An 18357-nucleotide genomic window follows, 5' to 3' on the forward strand; every position below is an offset into this window, starting at 1 on the left:
GGGGGGGGCATGCTGAAAAATCTGCACAGCCCTACCAAAAGCCACAGGAACACAACACAGTAGCTTGTCTGCCACCTACGGTGCTTGGTGTGTGTTCTCTCGGGGGAAAATGTAAATGAAAAAAGGATGGGGGCCCAGGGAGAGGTTGGGGCGGCCCTTGGGAGAAAGAGAGGGAACAGAGATTCCAAAACACACTTAAGTCGAAATATGGAGGACGCCTGTGTGTCGAACTATTTCCAGGTTAACGACCATCAGGGGAATTAGGGGCCAGAAGACACTTGGGGGCAATGCACGTATGTGTGTGTGTCTTAACCATCCCTGCATGTGCTTATTTGCTCCCAGGTCTGAGTGTGTGTTTGTGTTGCAGACAGAATATGAAAGATGGAAATATGGGGTGCAGGTAGGGGGTGGGGGGTGGGGGGTGATGGTTGTGGTTTGGTTGGAGGTAAGCCCGGTGCTCCATAGGGACCCATTCTAATCTACAAGGAGAGGCCCCTAATTTTGGAGTTTCTCATTCATTAGTCCTGCTCTGGCAGAGAGAGGAGGGAGCAGAGGGGAGGGGGGGGGGGGGGGACCTGAAGGGAGGGGAGGGGCCTCTTTATTAACGGATATGCCAGACACTCAGGAGAAGCTGACAGAGATTTATGATGTGCAGGTCTATGGAGGCAAACAAAAGGGAAGTTGAGGAGACGAAAAAACTGGAAAAGAGAAAGTAAGCGATACATGAGGGGAAGAGAGAGAGAGAGTGATGCTCGTTGTGCCCACGGAGAGCGAGGGCCCCGGATCAATAGCCCATAGGCTGGGGGCTCGTACAGGGTTACCACTTGGGGGGACCGTGCTGCTCTGCGGCCGGGGCAATTAAGTTTTTCAGTCTCCAGCAGGGGATTATATTTAGCTGCTCCACAGCGATGTCACTGTCTTTATAAAGCCATGAGCTCACTCCACTACAACAACATGAGCCCCATGCTCCAGCAGCACCACCAGATAGCACTGGCCAAGAAGCAGATCACATCTATTGATCCTCAACCCCCCCGTCCTCCTCCCCCTCCTCCCGCTCCTTCCTGTTCTGGAGATGCTGCTGGCAGGAAAGAGAGGGCCTCTTGTGATACAGGCGCTGCCGTTTGTCTGACGTAAACTGTCTGGGCCGCACTGGGCAGCTCTAGTTCGTACAAGGGGCTGAGTTCAGGATGTTTAGAAGGAGACAAATGGCTCACGATGGAGCTTCTGCCAGCTGGGGATGTGAGAGAGTGTGCCGCTTGTCTAGACTCGCCGCCGCTGCACGCAGAGGGTTAACAACAGACCCAGTGGGGAAGCTCCCTGCAGAAACGCACAGCTCATCATCATACTGTATGTAAAAAAGAAGTTCAGTGATAAGTCTAGCCTGCTGCTGTGTGCCGTATACATTTGGGATCAAATTTCTAATTCTGCCTTTTCATTAGAAAAGATTAGTTTCCATTACACCCATTATGTGGCGAGGCCATGGTATAATTTAACAACATAAAATTTACAATGGTTCGCCATATCTAGAAAAAGTAATTATAGTCCAGAAACCAGCAGAAACTATTTCTGACTGGGGACGCTGTGTGTAAGAAAAGTCTAACACTGTCTGTGTAACGGCATCAAACGCAACCTGGTGTTCTGTGATAGGTTACTGATACACTGGCACCAACATCACTGTACGTACATCCTCTTGATACCAGAGCACAGGTGGATCTATCCTTTACCTCAGTGGTTTTAACTCTAAAGTGTTCTCGGTTTTACTTTAGACCGAGTGTGTGTACATGTTGGTAAAAGACAAAGTCAGTGTGTGTTGTCTATTCTGGTTTAACTTGTGGAACTGAAAACGCTTCAAGCACTGAGTATAACAGCACAATGAGTCACTTTATGTATTTTGTAAAGCATCGTTGATTAATCTTCATAGACTTGTCACTGTGTATCATGATATTTTACTTTTTCACATTTATAATCTCCCTTGAATTTACATATTTAAGATTTTAAAAATTGTCCGTTCCTGCAGATAATAAATATCAAGTTAAATCCTGTAAAAAGTGGTTTGAATTCTAGGGAAAACCTTTAGCAATTTGCACTTAAATATTAAGTGACCTGTCCAGACTGATGCCGTAGGAATAATTTATAAAAACTCAGTGTTGTGTTACAAAAGCTTTTTGAGGCTAGGTTTTGTTTAACTGCCATAAATTATGTGGAAAGCCAGCAGATATCAACCACAGCACACCTCTCACGTACTCTCAGTAGGGTTCCTTATGTAAAATAAAGAGGGGGGGATTATAAAATATGAATGATGGAAACTTGAGGAAAAAAAAGAAATTAAATATGAGTAGAAGTCATGCACCGCTGTCCACTGTCTAGATATTTGTGGGACAAACTGTCAGAGAAGAGAGATCCAGGAGGGTGGAGGATACTCCTGGTTGTGTGGCATCTTTTTTGCAATGTATGCACGTGTGTGTATCACAAACAGAGAGAAATATTATTATAAAGGGTTAAGGCTATTTAACACAGTCCAGTGTAAATCACAGGTTTAGACACAGTGACTGTGCGTACAGGGGGACGGGGACATAAAGCCATGCATGAAATTACTTCATTAATCTTCCTCTGATAGGCTGTTCTTGTTTAGGAGGGAACTCTACCTGCTTAAAACAAAGAGCCCACCCTGCCTTCATAAATTATCCTCTTCATCAGAGGAAGAGCCAAATATAAACAGACAAACACACACATGCAAGCACATGCGCGCGCATGCACAAATATAAAAGGCTAATTTAACAGGCCAAAATTAGCAGGTTTATCAGGTGTCCTGGATAATTCAAACGCAATCAGATGTGTCAATATTTGCACAGGCTCACAGTCAGCGTGTAATCACGACACATCGGTAAGTTTAAAACAACGTGCATGATGCAACATGATCAAGTTAAAAATTCAACTCGATTTCTTCTTCATATTCAATGTTATTTTACTGTAAGCACACGATTCAAACTGCTCCAAAATGAATTGATGTTGCTGAAAACACTATTGCTATGACTATGTCTGACATAGTCATGGCAATAGCCTCTATCTTTTTACAGGCTCATCTCTACCAGCTGCCACACATTCCCCATAAATAGTGCTGGTAATAAAAAGGCGGGTGGGCCTAACTGATTTATACGGTAGTATCCACCACCACCACACCATTCAGGAATAATTAAACTTTGGGGATATCTCCTGAATTAATGTGTCTCCTTCAGAGGGGCAATCTAAACACACATTTCAGTCTCCACCACGTCTGGTGTGACTGGATGCACTGGGAGGAAGGTGGAGCTCTCCAAGTGGCAGGTTCAACAATCAGCCACTCAATGTGATAATTCGATCACACTTAGTGCTGTGAGGGTGGTCTGGTCTCATAAGGAGGCCTTTTAATGTGACCAACAGGCCAAATACACACATAAGCACAAAGTTGTAAAATTTGAAAGAAGGGAAGCAAGCAGGAGGGTGACACATGTACACACACACAGACACACACCGTCTCTCTCTCTTTCTCTCTTTTATAACAAATCTGCCAGTTAACAGCCAGATTTTTTTGTAGAGATTATAGGCTCTGATGTCTGATGGAAGTTTTATGAGACATGAGGCAAATAAAAGTTTGTCTCTGATGAACTTTTTTTTTGTAATGAAGCCTGAGCATTGTTATTTCATCGTCACTACACTTTCATATTTGCAGCGGAAACCACAGATCCTGATTTAAACTTACAAAATCGTCACAAAAAGTTTCAAGAAAAAAAAAATCAGTGTAAAAGTAATAATACAGTGTTTTAATGAGCACTGCTAATCCTTTTATTAAGGAAATTCAGAGACCTTTGCAGGACTGATTAATTATATCTTCACACTGCCAAATCTTTACTAATCATATTTAATTTAAAGACCATGCAGTTCTAATTTTTAGAAAAAGGATTTCAAGCACATAATTTAGTGTTTGACTCGTGTAAAAATTTAAAATGACAGATTTTTTGTTACTTCTGTAATACGAGCTATGCAAATGTAAGATGGGTAAAGGGAAGTCAAATACGCCAATACATTCTGTCTATAGTGGAGAGAAACTAGGCCTATGATGCTGGCTCTTTTCACACCACTATGTTAATGGCTGGTTATTGGTTACATCTACTTCCCCTGGGCAGTTCAGGGATGAGCAATAGTAGTACTCTCTCTGTCTGTCTGTCTGACACACCCTGTCACACACGCTGCTAAGTGTACAAACTGCATCACCCTTTTTAATTTAACAGTGCTCCAAAGTTGATGATGCCATGTCCAACAGCTTTATTTCAAAACAACTGACTGTATGAGCCTGAAACATTTGATCACAGCTTCACAAACAGAGTGATGATTTAAAAAAAGTGCTTGGTCTAAAAGCTGTAATGAGTGCAAGGCACACCCAGGCCATGCAGAGAAGACTTGGTGAAGCTGTCAGTGGGAATCAGAGCTGCCACAGTGATGGACGGTTTCAATATTGATTTCATAAATAAACAAAGCTAACCATCGATCCTAATGTTATTTTGCATTTCAATTACTGCTCCGAAACATAACCTTCAAACAACTGGCCGTTCAATACCAATAGCCTTCACTGATAAACACCCATATAGTTACCCACCTTACATCACATTTTCTTACCTCTAAGTGTGAATTAATGGAACTAGAATTTGCTTCAAAGAGGCGGCAGCTTTGTTTTGAGTTAGGGAAGATGTCACAAAAATACTAACTGGCACAACTGTATGAAACTTCAGTCGACTTTACTTTCAGTGCTGTGAGTGTGATGTCTTCTTGTATCTAATTTACCACTCTACTGCAGTTTACGGTATTTTGTCAAGAGCATTACCCATTTAACAGCTCTTTTCTTGACTCAGTTACTTTTCTCAACTTCTGTGTTGTATGGTATGTGTGTGTATGCGCATACGTGCATGAATGCATGTGTGTGTAAATGAAGAGGAGCCCTTCAATGTGGAGCAACAGGAAGAAGTGCTGACGCACCGTGTCAGTGATAGCACTCTGCTGCCACAAGGGCATGAGAGCCCACGTAGGCTAGCATTATCCTTCTAGACTAATGGACCTGGTTATTTTTAAACAGATTCTCACACTGCGGTGGAGGTGTCCAAGGTTACCATGGACGAGAAATCAGGAGGGACGCATGCGGTGACGGCTCGTGGTTTCTGCGCGGCTGGATGTTGTGAAATAGCCAAAGAGGCATGGTAGCTAATCACTGAGAGGTGTAAATGCCAAACATCAATTGGAGCCTCAAGAGACACTGCGTTACAATAACAGGAAAATCCTCCAAAATTGGCCAATAATGTAAAAAAAATTCAAATTTAATCTCTATAATGAGATTTATGCAATGTCCGTTATCAGGTTACGTTAACAGTAATACAATATAACTGGGGGGGTTTTTTATCACAAATTAATAATTTAATAAAAAAAATAATCCACCAGATTATAAAACAACAAGTGTGCATATGAGATGCTTTTCTCTTCTTGATTCCCAATTAATTATCTGGGGAATAATTCACCCAGGAGTGGGGTTTAATGTGGCAGCTCAGCTAAAAGACAGCCTGAGTGCTAACAAGAATGAACCTGGATACCTCTGAAACTACAGAATAGTGAACATCCAAAGAGTGTCAATATACTCTGCATCCCCATTTGGCCTGGAGAGGGACAACATGCTCCACCCTCCCCCCTCTCAGCCTGAGCTGAGTGACATATTTACAGTGAAAGTAATGATACTAGATACCAGAAATGAGAGGGCTCCAGCGTGGCCAGTGGACTCAGGAATCTCTCTAATGAATTGGACAACAAAGCCCTGTTGGTACAAGGAAGAGGTATTTAGAATTGGGTGACAGATTTAATTTAAAAACATTAGGTTCTCTTTAAAAAGGCACACATCCCAACGCCTCCTAAAAGCTCTGGGAAACGAGTGGGACAGGTGGGTTGGCTGGTCATCTGGGCTGGACAGTGGACACTGCAGCTCCAGAGGCCAGCAGCCTCTGCCTCATAACGGGTTGGCCATTCTCGGTCAGGAGCCTCTTCTGGTAATGTATTCTGAAACCAAATTACCGTAAACTGATCCCATCTGGATAGTGCCTGTGCACGGCTGCTTTGGTTACCCACCACTGCCTCTAGCCTGCGATAGCATCTCCATGAAGACAGCAAAAATCTGATTAACCCAATAACAATGAAACACTTGGTCAAAGAGCAAAGAGCTTTTAACTTAAGATACACTAATGCAATTCCCTCGCCTTGTTTTCTGAAACCTAATAAGAATCAAGCGGACGAACTGCTGGAGATGGGTGTTTGCAGGCTCTAATGCAGCAAGCTGGGAATGAAGTCAAATAAATTGAAATCTAATTCATCATTGTGTGCTAACTTCTTTCTGCTCCTCTAAAAAATACATTAAAAAGCTCTTATTTCATGAGGGGAAATTGGATAGTCTAGTTAGTTTATAGCAGTGGCTCTGCCAGGGCTTAAGGAAAGCAAGGGTGTTGATGGAACATTTAGAAGAAGAGAGAAGTCACATCTCAATTCACTGCCGGGGCTCAGACTGAGTGTGGGTTTTTCAAGCAAGCACCGAGGAATTTAAACTGACAGTCTTCAGCACTGGCTGACTTCTGAGTGGCACGAACAGCCACTGCAACACAAGATCAACAATAAGCCTGTCAGACTCATACAGCAAATGACTTGTCTCACTGCACGAGCCAAGAGGTATTTAGCATTAAGCAAGTCAAGCAAAACTTAAGAAGAGCTGCAGTGTAACGGGGCACTTATAAACGGTAATGAAAGAAACCAATTTTGAGCAAATACAGTTCCAGTAAAACCAGTAAAAAAAATATCGATATTTCGTCATGACCATGCACTCACAGATTTAAAAACTGCCAGTCTGCACAGAGACAAGAGCAGTGTGTGTCTCTATTCTGAGAATAAAACTCTGCTTCAATCTAATTCCCAGGCAGTGGCGATGCCCTCAGGTCAATCTATAGAGTGTATAATACAACGATTCCACAACAGTGCTGCGCTAATTACATGGAGCACATACAATCCTCATAATCCTCTCAACCAAGCATCACGGCCACATCCAGCCCTCAGTGAGGGGCTGCAAATACCGCTGTACAATTAGCAAAAGAGCCACTGCTGAACCAAAATTAACAGCACAGTCAAGCCAGTGCTGGAGGGATCCCACAGATAGCTGGCTGTGTGAATGAGTGGACACGAAATCAGGAAAACACTCATTTATGAACATTTCTACACAAGTTGTTATGACAAATTTAGGTTAGGAGGTTAAAATATATTGTTAGACAAACATTTAATCAAAAAAGCTATTAGACCTAACACACTGCTTAAACACTTAACACACGTACAGTAAATGACTCAACTTACTAATACATAAGACACCTGTTCACATCTCAGCTTTGAAAGAGTAAATGCTCTTTTTGTGCTGTTATTCTGAATGCTGCATGTTCCCAATGTTATGAATACATGACACAAAAATACAACATATTAATTAGAATTTCCTTTTATTTTTTTTACAAATCCCAAATAAGTGAAAAGGAAGTGCACTAAACCTATAATAATATTGCTCTTGCAAAAAAGAAAGAAAAACACATCACATATATCTGAATAAGCATTTAACAACATCAATAAGAAATTGACATCTACACATTTAGGAATTTATTAATTCATATTTGATCAATTAAGTGACTGGTGAATATTATATCTTTAATATGTAGGTGTCAAAATAATATATTTTTTTAATTTGTCAGATTACCTAAAGAGAGAAAACATCAACTGAATTTTTTTTTTTTAAATGATTGAAGCAAATAATTTGCAACACAGATGAACATGTCAAAGGTTCAAATAATGTTTCTCCTGGTTGCAAAGAACATGATTCTATATCTGATGGAAACTGCATTTGTAGGGAAATGATATAAAAATGAAAAAGCTGAATGTCTGCTCAAAACTAACAATAACCACATATTCATATGTTTAATTTACATGAGAGACTGGAGAGGTGTGAAAGGCCTGCTTACAAACAAAATATTTGTTGTCTTTGTTGACAATTTAGAAATATACTACAGTGAAAATACAAACACACTGCAACTTCTAATATCTGACATATTACAGAAACACACACTTCCTGCTGTATGTGTAATTTTGTATCAAGGTGTACCTGACAGAAAAGTGAACTTGCATAATCCATCGTACTAAAAAATATTACATATACTGTATGTCAAAGACATAAATATGTTTAGAAGTTTTACAAAGTTTTGTCAACAAATTGGTGCAGTCAAGCAATAAACACCGACAGAACTCAGCACCCTAGCTTTTCACTGAGTGATTTTCTCTTGAGGATTTTCATTGCCTGTATTGCTTTAAAATTGAATAAATGTTTTAAAACTGAACTGTTTAAATATGCTGAAACTGAAGAATAGGAAGTACATGAAAAGCTCATTTTGCAACACACGATTTGGCGTGTGTAAGTACGCAGAGTGTCAATTGAAACTATTTTATAGACATTTCTCAACAAACACTGCAGTGGAAAAATAAAATTGTCTCAATGCAATGAGAGACGGAAATGTCTTTAAACACCTGACTGGTTTTCTACAAATCACAATCTCTGCATATATATAGGACTTTATCACTAATATATCATGAATATATTAAAGACAGGTATTAAAATGATCTACACATTGCAACAAATCTTTGAATAAGCCTAATGTTTTACTCTGGATTTTTTTTACATATTATAAAATGTGTTGTGTGCAGTAAATACATTAAAATTGTCCAAAAACCCTTTTCCAATAAAACATAAAACAAAAATTGAATATTTCCCTCAACTTAATACAATTTATTTTGCGTCCAAACTAAGGTATCGGTGGATTTGCTAAGTTGTAATATTGTGTAAGCTCAGACTGTCCCAGCAGCCACAGCAGCTTGCCTGGCGTGCCGCTGGCTGGGACAGACCTGCAGCTCACTGAGGTTACAGGGTCCTTTTATTTGTCTTTCCCTGGCTGCAAATATTACAGTGTGTAATTTATCCTCTCCAATTCCGTGGATTCATGTTAATCTCATCTGCTTAAAATATTATTCTCATTCTCCCTGGGTGGCCCGATCCAGGAACAAAGCCATCAGCAAACAAGCTCCTAACCCAAGTGGACAGGCACCCAAAATTCTTCAAGAAAAAAAATACACACTTTGCAAAGGGGGAAGCTAAATCAATCAGCCATGCTACAGTTTGAATTAAATTTGTAAAGACCGGCAGACATGGTGTGTTCACACAATAAATCTACACACATATTATACACACACGTACACAGTTGCACCTGCCCTGTTGCTCTACACTGTCAGCGCCTACGTGATCTAAAAGCCCTTAAAACAATATTCAGGAGAAAGTGTGTTTAAGAGTGGGAGGAAGTGGGAGAAGAAGGGAGAAAAGGAAAAGAACATCACTGCTAAAACAGGAAAAAAGTTCAGTGTCTAGACTAGTAGAAGAGACATAAGTACAGGTACTGTTAAAGGGAGCAGGTGAGGGGGGGAAAGGATGATGGGGAAAAAGAAATGAAAAAGAAAGGGTAGGAAAGGAATAAAACTGCATCACAACAGAGGGGTTAGGAGGACAAGTAAAAGAAGGAAAGAAGGAAACGAGGTGCACCTACTGGTTATGATAGCTGAGAGGGTCTGGAAGACAAAGTTCTGAAATGTCCATCAGTCCAGTTTTAGCATTCCAGGAATGAGAGGAAGAGGAAAGAGAAAACAATTGAGAGCGGCTTCTTTCCTAAATGACAGCAGAGCACCCTCAGAGACAACGCTGGCCACAAGCCCCTCCAGCACCAGCACCGCACCCCCAGCCTGCACAGGTATGTTGGACTCTGATGGATTGAGTGGGCGCGTGTGTGCGTGAGCATGTGTGTTGTGTATGTGTGTGTTTATGTATATATATATATATGTATGTGTGTGTATGTGTGTGTGTGTGTGGGGGAGAGATAGAGAGTGTGTGTCTGAGTGTATGTAAGTGAATGTGCGTGTATGACAGAGGGAGAGTGAGGGAGAGAGAGTGAGAGAGTGAAGGGGGGAGGGACAGACAGACAGAGAGGTAAAGGGGGTGTGAGAGAGAGAGAGAGGGGGGAGAGAGAGAGAGAGAGAAAGAGAGAGTGAGCGAGAAGCGCAGGCAGCAGCGGGATGAGCGCTAAGATGGAGAGAGCATGAGAGCGCGAGCAAGAGGAATGACTCTTTCCATGGTCGGGATAGGGCTCTTTAAGACTCAAGGGCTTGATGAATATGGAACAGCTGCTGTTGGCTGGCTCCGAGGGGCAGGACTTAAAGCGACAGAGGGGCCGGCGGAGCACCGGGGAGGAGGGATCCAAGCGCTCACTCACACACTCCGCTATGCAGAACGCACACATGCACACACACCACCACACATAGACAAAACAACCTATCTCATGAACAACAGAGATGCAACTAGGTGAACAGTCAACGCACAAAGTTTCCATCTCTGTCAAATAAAGAGTTGAGAAAATCTTCAGGAATAAATGCAGAGGATGAATGGAGGAAGGGGACTGAGTCAGAGTCTGTGATGACTATTTATTAAATAATAAGAAAAGCTAAAATAATTGCATGGAAAATGGAATACATTTTGCATTTCATATTCCAACCAAATTGTTTTCTCAATTTACATTTTTTGCTTTTACAAATAAATGCACTTTCTTGCAGTTTCTGTATTTTTTGTATTTTTGCAATGATTTCAAAGAAGCCTCAGGAAAGCCAGAGCAATTTCACTTCACACAACAGAAAACTTTACCAAGCAGCTGACATCTCACAACTTCACTCTCTGAAAATTAAAAAAAAAACTTCCTGTGAACTATATGCAATTTAAATGATCAAAATGAAGCCTCTGCTCTTACAAACCACACCGTAAAGTAAAATCTGACACCAGCCTAAGCCACACTATAGAAGTTCCTGCAAGCCGTCTAGTGCATCTGCAGCACTTCACTTTCAAAAACCAATAGCTTTCAAACCACTAAGGACAGTAAATGTATTTATTGAGCTGTGCCACTAGCTCCATTTGCGGGTGCTACATGTGAGGGACCATTGTGAACCTTTCACCACCTGTGAGAGATGATCTCAAGCCATAACTCATATTCTGGAAGCCCATCAGCTTCTAAAGCAGCGGAAAATCCAGCTCTGTCTTCTCTAACCCCAGCTTTAGAACCGCCTGTGTTTCACTGTTGATCAAGCTCAGTAAGAATGCCGAGAATGCAGATACCATTTCACAGTCAGTGAGGGTCTCCATGTTACTGTATCCCCACATTATAAGAACAGAGCTTACCATGGCATCTTATTGGAGAAATGAGCAGTCCGACAATGGCTGACACTTGGCTGAGTCAAGCAGAAAGAAACAGCAGCTTGAACCACTTCTCAGAAACTCACGAGGTGCCTCGACAACGGTCCTCCTCGGCTACTTCAGTAAAAAAAAAAATACGAGTGAGTGAGGAGGAGTGGAGGTCTACCAGCAGAGTCATGCAGAAAGGTGTGTTATAGGTCGCTCTGCTGCTCTCCAGCTTTTCTCTGCTGAACAGGAGCAGCAAAACCCCCCGGAGAGGAATCTGGTTCCATTCATCGGCTCACGTTTCTATAATCAATGCAAAAACATCACGCAATCCCTATTGATCATCACAGGCCTATTGATGTGCAGCAATAGTGCCTCCACAGTGGCACAGATCACACAGCATCTGGTCTCTTTTTTGTGACAAACACAAATGACTAAATAAATGAAAATCCAATTAAGATTGATGCCAACTCAAACACCTGTCAGTTGAATTCCTATGAGAGGAATAAAATCAACTATCAAACAAGGTTCTCACTTATAAAACAACACTACATGAAATACAAAACAAAACGATTACAAAAAAAATTCACAGGGAACAAACAAGACACAAATTTAACTGTATGTTGGTATTCAATACAGACACTTGTAAATTAATTCCAATACAATTAAAGATTCAGATATGTAGCTAGTTATTCAAGTTGTTACAGAACAGTCTGTGTCTTTGTAGACGCAGAAACCTTTAACCTTAAATTCCTCATTTGGTGACAAATGAGTCACTCACATCATAACAGCTGATCGTTAAAACCAGACAAAGGATCACAAGAGGTGATACTCTCTCGTGACACACTGAATTACCCTCCTATCTAGCCTGTGTACTTTTTTTCATGTTGATAACTGCTTCCATTTGATATATTACATTTCTGCATATTTTCCTTTGGCCTCCCAAGGCTTTTCGACTGACACCACGCAGACTTTTGTCACGCAGTGTGAGCTATGAAAGCCCTGCTGCTGCTATCGTTGCTTCTTATCAGCTCTGTTATGAAAAAAATCACGCCGTATGACAGCTGATTTGACAGGAAAGGATCTGATACAAATAAAGAATAGAGCTGCGCTGGGTAAACACTCCATCACAGGTGGCACGACAAAGTTACCAGAATAAAAGTCTGTAATGATCTATCTAGTACAACATATAGCTAATTACTTTAATATTTGTTGTAATGAATGGGATCAGGTTTTTTATGGCATCAAACAAATTTGTATGTATTTATTCACTCTATATAGCACATATGTGCATGAGTGTTTAAATGTATTGTATGTGTAGTGATGCAATTAGGAAACACTCCATTATAAATTAGCTTGTCAAAAGAATGAAACAGTTGTTTTAAGTGACTTAAGCAAAGTACAGTCACTTTAAGTAGTTGACTGTTGTTGTGTGTACGGCTGATTAAAATGACATCTGATGCTGTCATAAAAGAAGAATGACTCCACCAATCAGACAGCAGATTTAAACAACTAAAGACACATAATGTCAACCTGGGTATTCCACTTTATATGGGACTGACATTTAACTAACACTGTGACAGTTGAGCAACATGAAACCTGGGTTCTCTGATGGTTTAATACAGATAATGTTGTTTTAATCAGCTCTTACTGACAAGTTCATTCTCAGCTAAATGTAAGTGAAAGTCTGGCCATGTGAACAAGGTTGTCCTGGGTGAAAGAGCACAAGAGCTCTCAGCCTGACATCCTTAAAAATGTACTTTGAAAAGTAAGAAAGAAAACAGAGAATAAATAAGTAAATAAGTAAGTAAGTAATATAGTAATAATTTAATAAGTAAATGTCTGCATTAAACAGATGTGACTCGGAATTTCTCTGATAATAAACAGTCGACACAGGCCTCAGACTTATATTTAACCTTTTCATGCATAATGGTCAAATCGATAACGTAACTCTCAGTCACCATTCCCAGAGGAATAAGTAGCCTACAGTGTTGCAGGTCCGCGTGCACTGCTCATGCCTCAATTAGTGCTAAACCGCGCGCGCATTGATGTAATTTACAGTACAGCTACAGGTGCGTCTCAGTTAACTTTAAAAACAGGATAAAAATCTTCAAAAACCTTCAAATTGAAAGAAAAGGAAGAACACAGAGCAGGGGAAAAAACAAAAGTAGCTACCACGTCTGGAGTGTGTAACGAGAAGAGAAACTACGGCTGCCGGTGAGTGCACGGTGTACCTTACTCGGACAAGTCATGTCACATCCCCGGCTGAGCACAGCGCTCTGTGGAAGTGGAGTCTCCAGGTGGTGGTGGTGGTGGTGGTGGTGGTGCTAGTGTGGCTCTGTGTGTCTGAGCGCGCCGCTTAACTGACACACACCGCAGCCTCACTATCAACTCCTCCTCCGGCGCGCACCCTGTGCCTAAACCAAACACCTCCACCGGCAGCAGCGCCGGGTGAGCGGGGTCAACTGGGCTTCAAAGGGAAAAGTCTGCTACGAGGGACAAACACCGTTCAGCCAGGTTGTCTCCAGACTTGTGCTGCCATTTTTTAATTTGACGGCGTATGTTAAATGTTAAATATCACTGAATTTTGACTGTGTTGTTGTTTTTTAATTATTTGACTTTATTATTTTATTTCAGTGCTCCGTGTATTCCTGTTGTGACCCAAATTGGTAAGGAAACTCAGTATCATTTTTTTGGCAGCATGTCCCTTCTTCTAATGTTTTTAGTTTGTTTTTCTTTGGGGGGGGGGGGGGGGGGGGGTATTTTGCAGCTCTCTGCCCTCATCAACCCCAGGGTGTGTTGGGTACATTTGCACCTGAGAAAAGGGCAAGTGACAGCAGACGTGCAAAAGGTTGAACACCACGGCAGTCGGTTGGTTTGCACTGTTGATGAATAAATAAACGGGACGATAGCAGCGTTGCGTCTGTTGCAGAGATCAGCCATTGTATCACGTAACCCAGGTGCTCCCAAACTTCACCAACTCAATTTTTCGGAGATTTTAATCTGTAGGCTATTAAAATAATGTCTAATGAATGTGGTTGTCTGTGAAATATTGTTAAGACCATCACGTTAAAGAAAAACTGAAACAGTGCACAGTTTTATCTAAATAATAGTGAAATATGAAATTTGCTCATGAACCCCATAGTAGGTCTCCAACTCTGGTGGTCCTCAGATCCAGTGTTAGACTTATGGTAAAACAGCACATACGAACATCATGCAAAAGATAAAAAATAAAAACAATTTTCCCAGCAGCACATCTGCCCCTTCGATGTATGTTGTCAGATTCATTATGTGACATGAAGTATTTTTGATTAGTTGATATGTGCTCTGCTCTGTCCTGTTTCGTGGGAGGTTTTCTTCCACACATTTCAGATGGGCCATCATTGAGTGACTGCCTCAGCTGTGGACCAGAGCACAGGCAGCTGACAGCAGTAACCAACTCTATCATCTCCACTAGAGGGAGGGCTATCTCACAACAAGGCCACCAAGGAGCTGCAGTAGAGCTTCCTTTATTTATTTATTTTCTCAGGGTGATAGTGTAATTCATAAACTGAATGAATGACAGTCAGGACAGTGCCAACAACCAGGCGCACAATGGAGACTCGACTGCATTTACTCCTGAGCACAAAAACCTATCCATTACAAACGTGTAATTATTGTCCTTAATAGATTAATTCATGCTGAAAGATAGAAATGGGTTCCAGGCTATTGATGTAATCATTTCACTGAGGAAATTAAGTGACATTAAAAGAATGATATTGTCACCGTGAGAGTATCATTGATTCTTTTCGAATGCAATTAACTGTATTTGAAAATGGGACCTGCACATTGAGCTGCGCAAGGAGCACTGAGGATCACTTCATTTGTGAGAGATATAAAGACCAAATTATCCCATCAAAGGGAAAATCTATAAATGTAATGGCACGGCGCTTCTGCACTAAGGAATGACAACAGCAGTTCCCTCTGTTAGGTGTATTAACTACCAGTGAGCGGCTCTCAACAACCCACAGAAAGCTTATCCAGACCACGAACCAGAGGAGAATATCACTCAGTTTAAAAATTCACCTGTGAATTTTTATTTGCTCACATAAACCGTCCTCTTGTAAAAGTATAGGAGCCATGAGATGTAAGGCTGAAAAATGTAATGTCACCGAGATACTACCTGGAAGCATGAGTACTAATAAGCAGCAGGAGAGCTGTTCTGTGAAGTCACAGAAGTTTGTTGCAGTTTTACACTCATAATACATAATGCATTTCAAATCAACTGAAACAATCAGTTAATTAATCATTGATCTGGTGAGAATGGATCAGCTATTTTGATAATTAAGTCATTTGTGCCAAACATTTCAGAGTTGTGGCTCATCAAATGAGAGAATTTCAGTTTTAAATCATTGTTAACCAAATATCTCACTGCTGGGCAGGCAGAACAAGAAATATGAAGACGTCAGATTGGGGGACAGGACATTTTGACAGACTATTTTATAGACAAATGATCGGTCACTTGAAAAAACAATTGTATAATTGATGAAGAAAATCACCATTAGATGCAGTTTTAGGTCAAATAGATCTGAACTGATTCTGGTGTGTGACATTCACTTGTCTGTGCTGCTGCTGTACGATCCACAACAAACATATTTATAGTTTATATATATAGATTCGAAAGTTAAAATCATCTGATTATCCCTACCAAATGTCATTTCATGAGTTTTTTTGAATGTCAATATCATACGAATTATGATAATTGTAAACATCACTTTGGACCGTAAGAGTAAAATTCTTTCTTTCCTTTCTGCTTTGTTGAGCCCCAATGGGAAAATGACCCGCTGGACATTTGATTAAGAAAGAATTTAAAATCGCACACAGATTCATATTTTTGTGTGTTGTTTTTAACTGTGGAATAAATGAAGCACACAAACCCTTGACGTAACGGTTGAGCATGTTGTTTTGTTGACTTTCCACAGTTGTGCACTGAGTTTTGATGAATTCCAACAAAAGCATGTTTGTGCAGCGGTTTCTGGTCTACACAGCTCCCTAACCCAATTACAGTGTTGGTAATCCAGTGAAAAGAAATTTAGTGAAGAGGCAGAGAGGCAGGCAGAGCAGTAAAAACATAAAACATATCAAACACAACTACTGATGTGATGTCCAAGCATCAGAGGAACCAGGCATCAATCTCCCGTCCTGGTCAAAAATGCTGCATAATTCAAACCCAAACATTTTTCTTTGTGCAATAGATCCAGATCAAAGGGTCTGAAGCCTCTCTCCCTCCACCTGCTGTCAGCCACCCTCCATCCCACCCTCACCTAAATTTCATTTAGGAGACATCTTTCTCCCTTTCCCCCTCTCTCATGCTCGCTGCAGTGCTGTCTCTGCTCTCTCTTTGAATTCAGTGCGCCATAGCCCTTAGATTTACTTGCTTAACAAATATGGACAGGAGGCCTAAGTGGTTTTTGAAATCTTCGAATGGACTTTGGAGTGGCTGTGCTGCGCTGGGTGACAACAGTCTCTCTGTCTCCCTCTCCCTCTCTCTCTAACTCGTGTGTGTGTGTATCTGTAACTGGGTGTGCTTGTCTGGTTTTTCTGTCTGTTTATGTTTGTGTCTGCATGTGTGTGTGTGTGTGTGTGTGTGTGTGTGTGTGTGTGTGTTTGTGTGTGTGTGTGTGTGTGTGTGTGTGTATATACGCACATCTATGGCTTCCCCATGCTCTCACAGACTGGCTGGCTGGGAGATGGCAGCGCTGGGTGGAGCGGCAGTCTGGAAATGAGATAAGGATGTCTGATTCATAGGATCTGACAGGAAATCTATACTCTGCAATGTTTATAATCCAGCCATTACTACACAGCCAAATGAAAGAACAATAATCCAATCATTTACTCCATATTTACCTGAGGCAGATTCTCGGCTTTAAAGGCAAAGTGCACGGCGCGGTGACGGCGTGGAGGGGCAGGTTGGAGCTGAGAGAGAGGACATGGAGCTCTGCGAGGATGGACCGTCCTCTGGGGAGATGTGTGTCAACAGGAGACGGGATGGTTCACCTGTGTGCACTCAGCGGGGGTAAGGGTCACTCATTACTCATCATTAAGAGCCCACTGATTTATGAGTAACTAACAAGAAAGGGAGTAACTAGACTTTATGAAACATGAGGTTAAAGGTTACAGAGATGGGCTCTAAAATTTCCCTGAGTGAGCATTAGGGGGAAAGAAGTCCTACTAAGTACTGCATAAACAAAAAGCTTCTACTATTACAAAGCTCATACAGTTATGAGAAGATGTGAAATGTGACTGACTCCCACTGATCCTGTGTCAGCTACAACAGAGAAGTCCATAGAGGTACTGTCTCTCCATAAGCATAGAGGAATTCTCTGGCGGGGGTTTACTTATCATAGAGTCTTTCATGGACAGTATGAGCTGCTCTTCATTGTGTACGAGGGGGGAGGTTTATCTTATTTGGAAAAGTGAAGGGGGCCTGCCCTTATCTGTCAATAAACAGTAATTAGATTTTGTGGCCGATAGCGTCGATTGGTTTCTAATCTAGCTGTCGCCCTAGACGTGTGTAATTAAAATCCTGATTGATAAAGGGGCAGAAGCCCGCCCACGCCACCACTTTACCAGACCCTACCCCCGACCCCTTCAAAACACAAACAAGAGAGAGATATGGAAGAAGGCCTGGGGAGAAAACTGCACTTCCTATTGATCAGCTCTATCTGCCTTCCTATCAATGCCCTTTTCCCACAATGGAGAGGCTAGTACAAAGGTTTCCCACGTTAAACTTCATAGCTAATCTTCATTCGCCAGATTTTATCCTCCCTAAAAAATAAAACCAAAACAACCGACACTTCGCTTTTTTTTAATTGATTACTTGTGCTCATGCCATAAAACGTGCACTTATGTGACTGTGTGGAATTCCTTGTGTAAAATAAGAAATTAAAACCACTAATGAGGGGATGATAACTGTAAGCGTAATGCAATCAAGGAAAAACATGCCGTAGGTGACGCAGAGATGA

At 41.4% G+C, this 18357-nt stretch overlaps 1 protein-coding gene across 13 annotated transcripts in view; it reads right to left on the bottom strand.

Moving 5' to 3' along the window:
• The window catches only part of esrrb (estrogen-related receptor beta), a 49860-nt gene extending 32752 nt beyond the window's left edge, over positions 1–17108 (bottom strand). Inside the window, exons 1-3 of one of the 13 annotated variants that reach the window (XM_085768416.1) lie at positions 13593–13620; positions 9681–9717; positions 5765–5833 (exon numbers count right to left, since the gene is read on the bottom strand). In XM_085768416.1, coding sequence (XP_085624542.1) covers positions 5765–5833; positions 9681–9717; positions 13593–13605 — 119 coding nt within the window. In that variant the 5' untranslated portion in view covers positions 13606–13620. Of the gene's footprint in view, positions 1–4653; positions 5328–5764; positions 5834–9680; positions 10321–11353; positions 11448–13587; positions 13806–17039 lie in introns of those variants that run through there. The other 12 variants (XM_085768422.1, XM_085768423.1, XM_085768426.1 and 9 more) reach the window with 12 other exon arrangements.
• Positions 17109–18357: the final 1249 nt, after the last annotated feature.

This window comes from Trachurus japonicus, chromosome 22 (assembly GCF_045865225.1).
Source record: "Trachurus japonicus isolate A0001 chromosome 22, Traja_1.0".
Classification (NCBI taxonomy): Eukaryota; Metazoa; Chordata; class Actinopteri; order Carangiformes; family Carangidae; genus Trachurus; species Trachurus japonicus.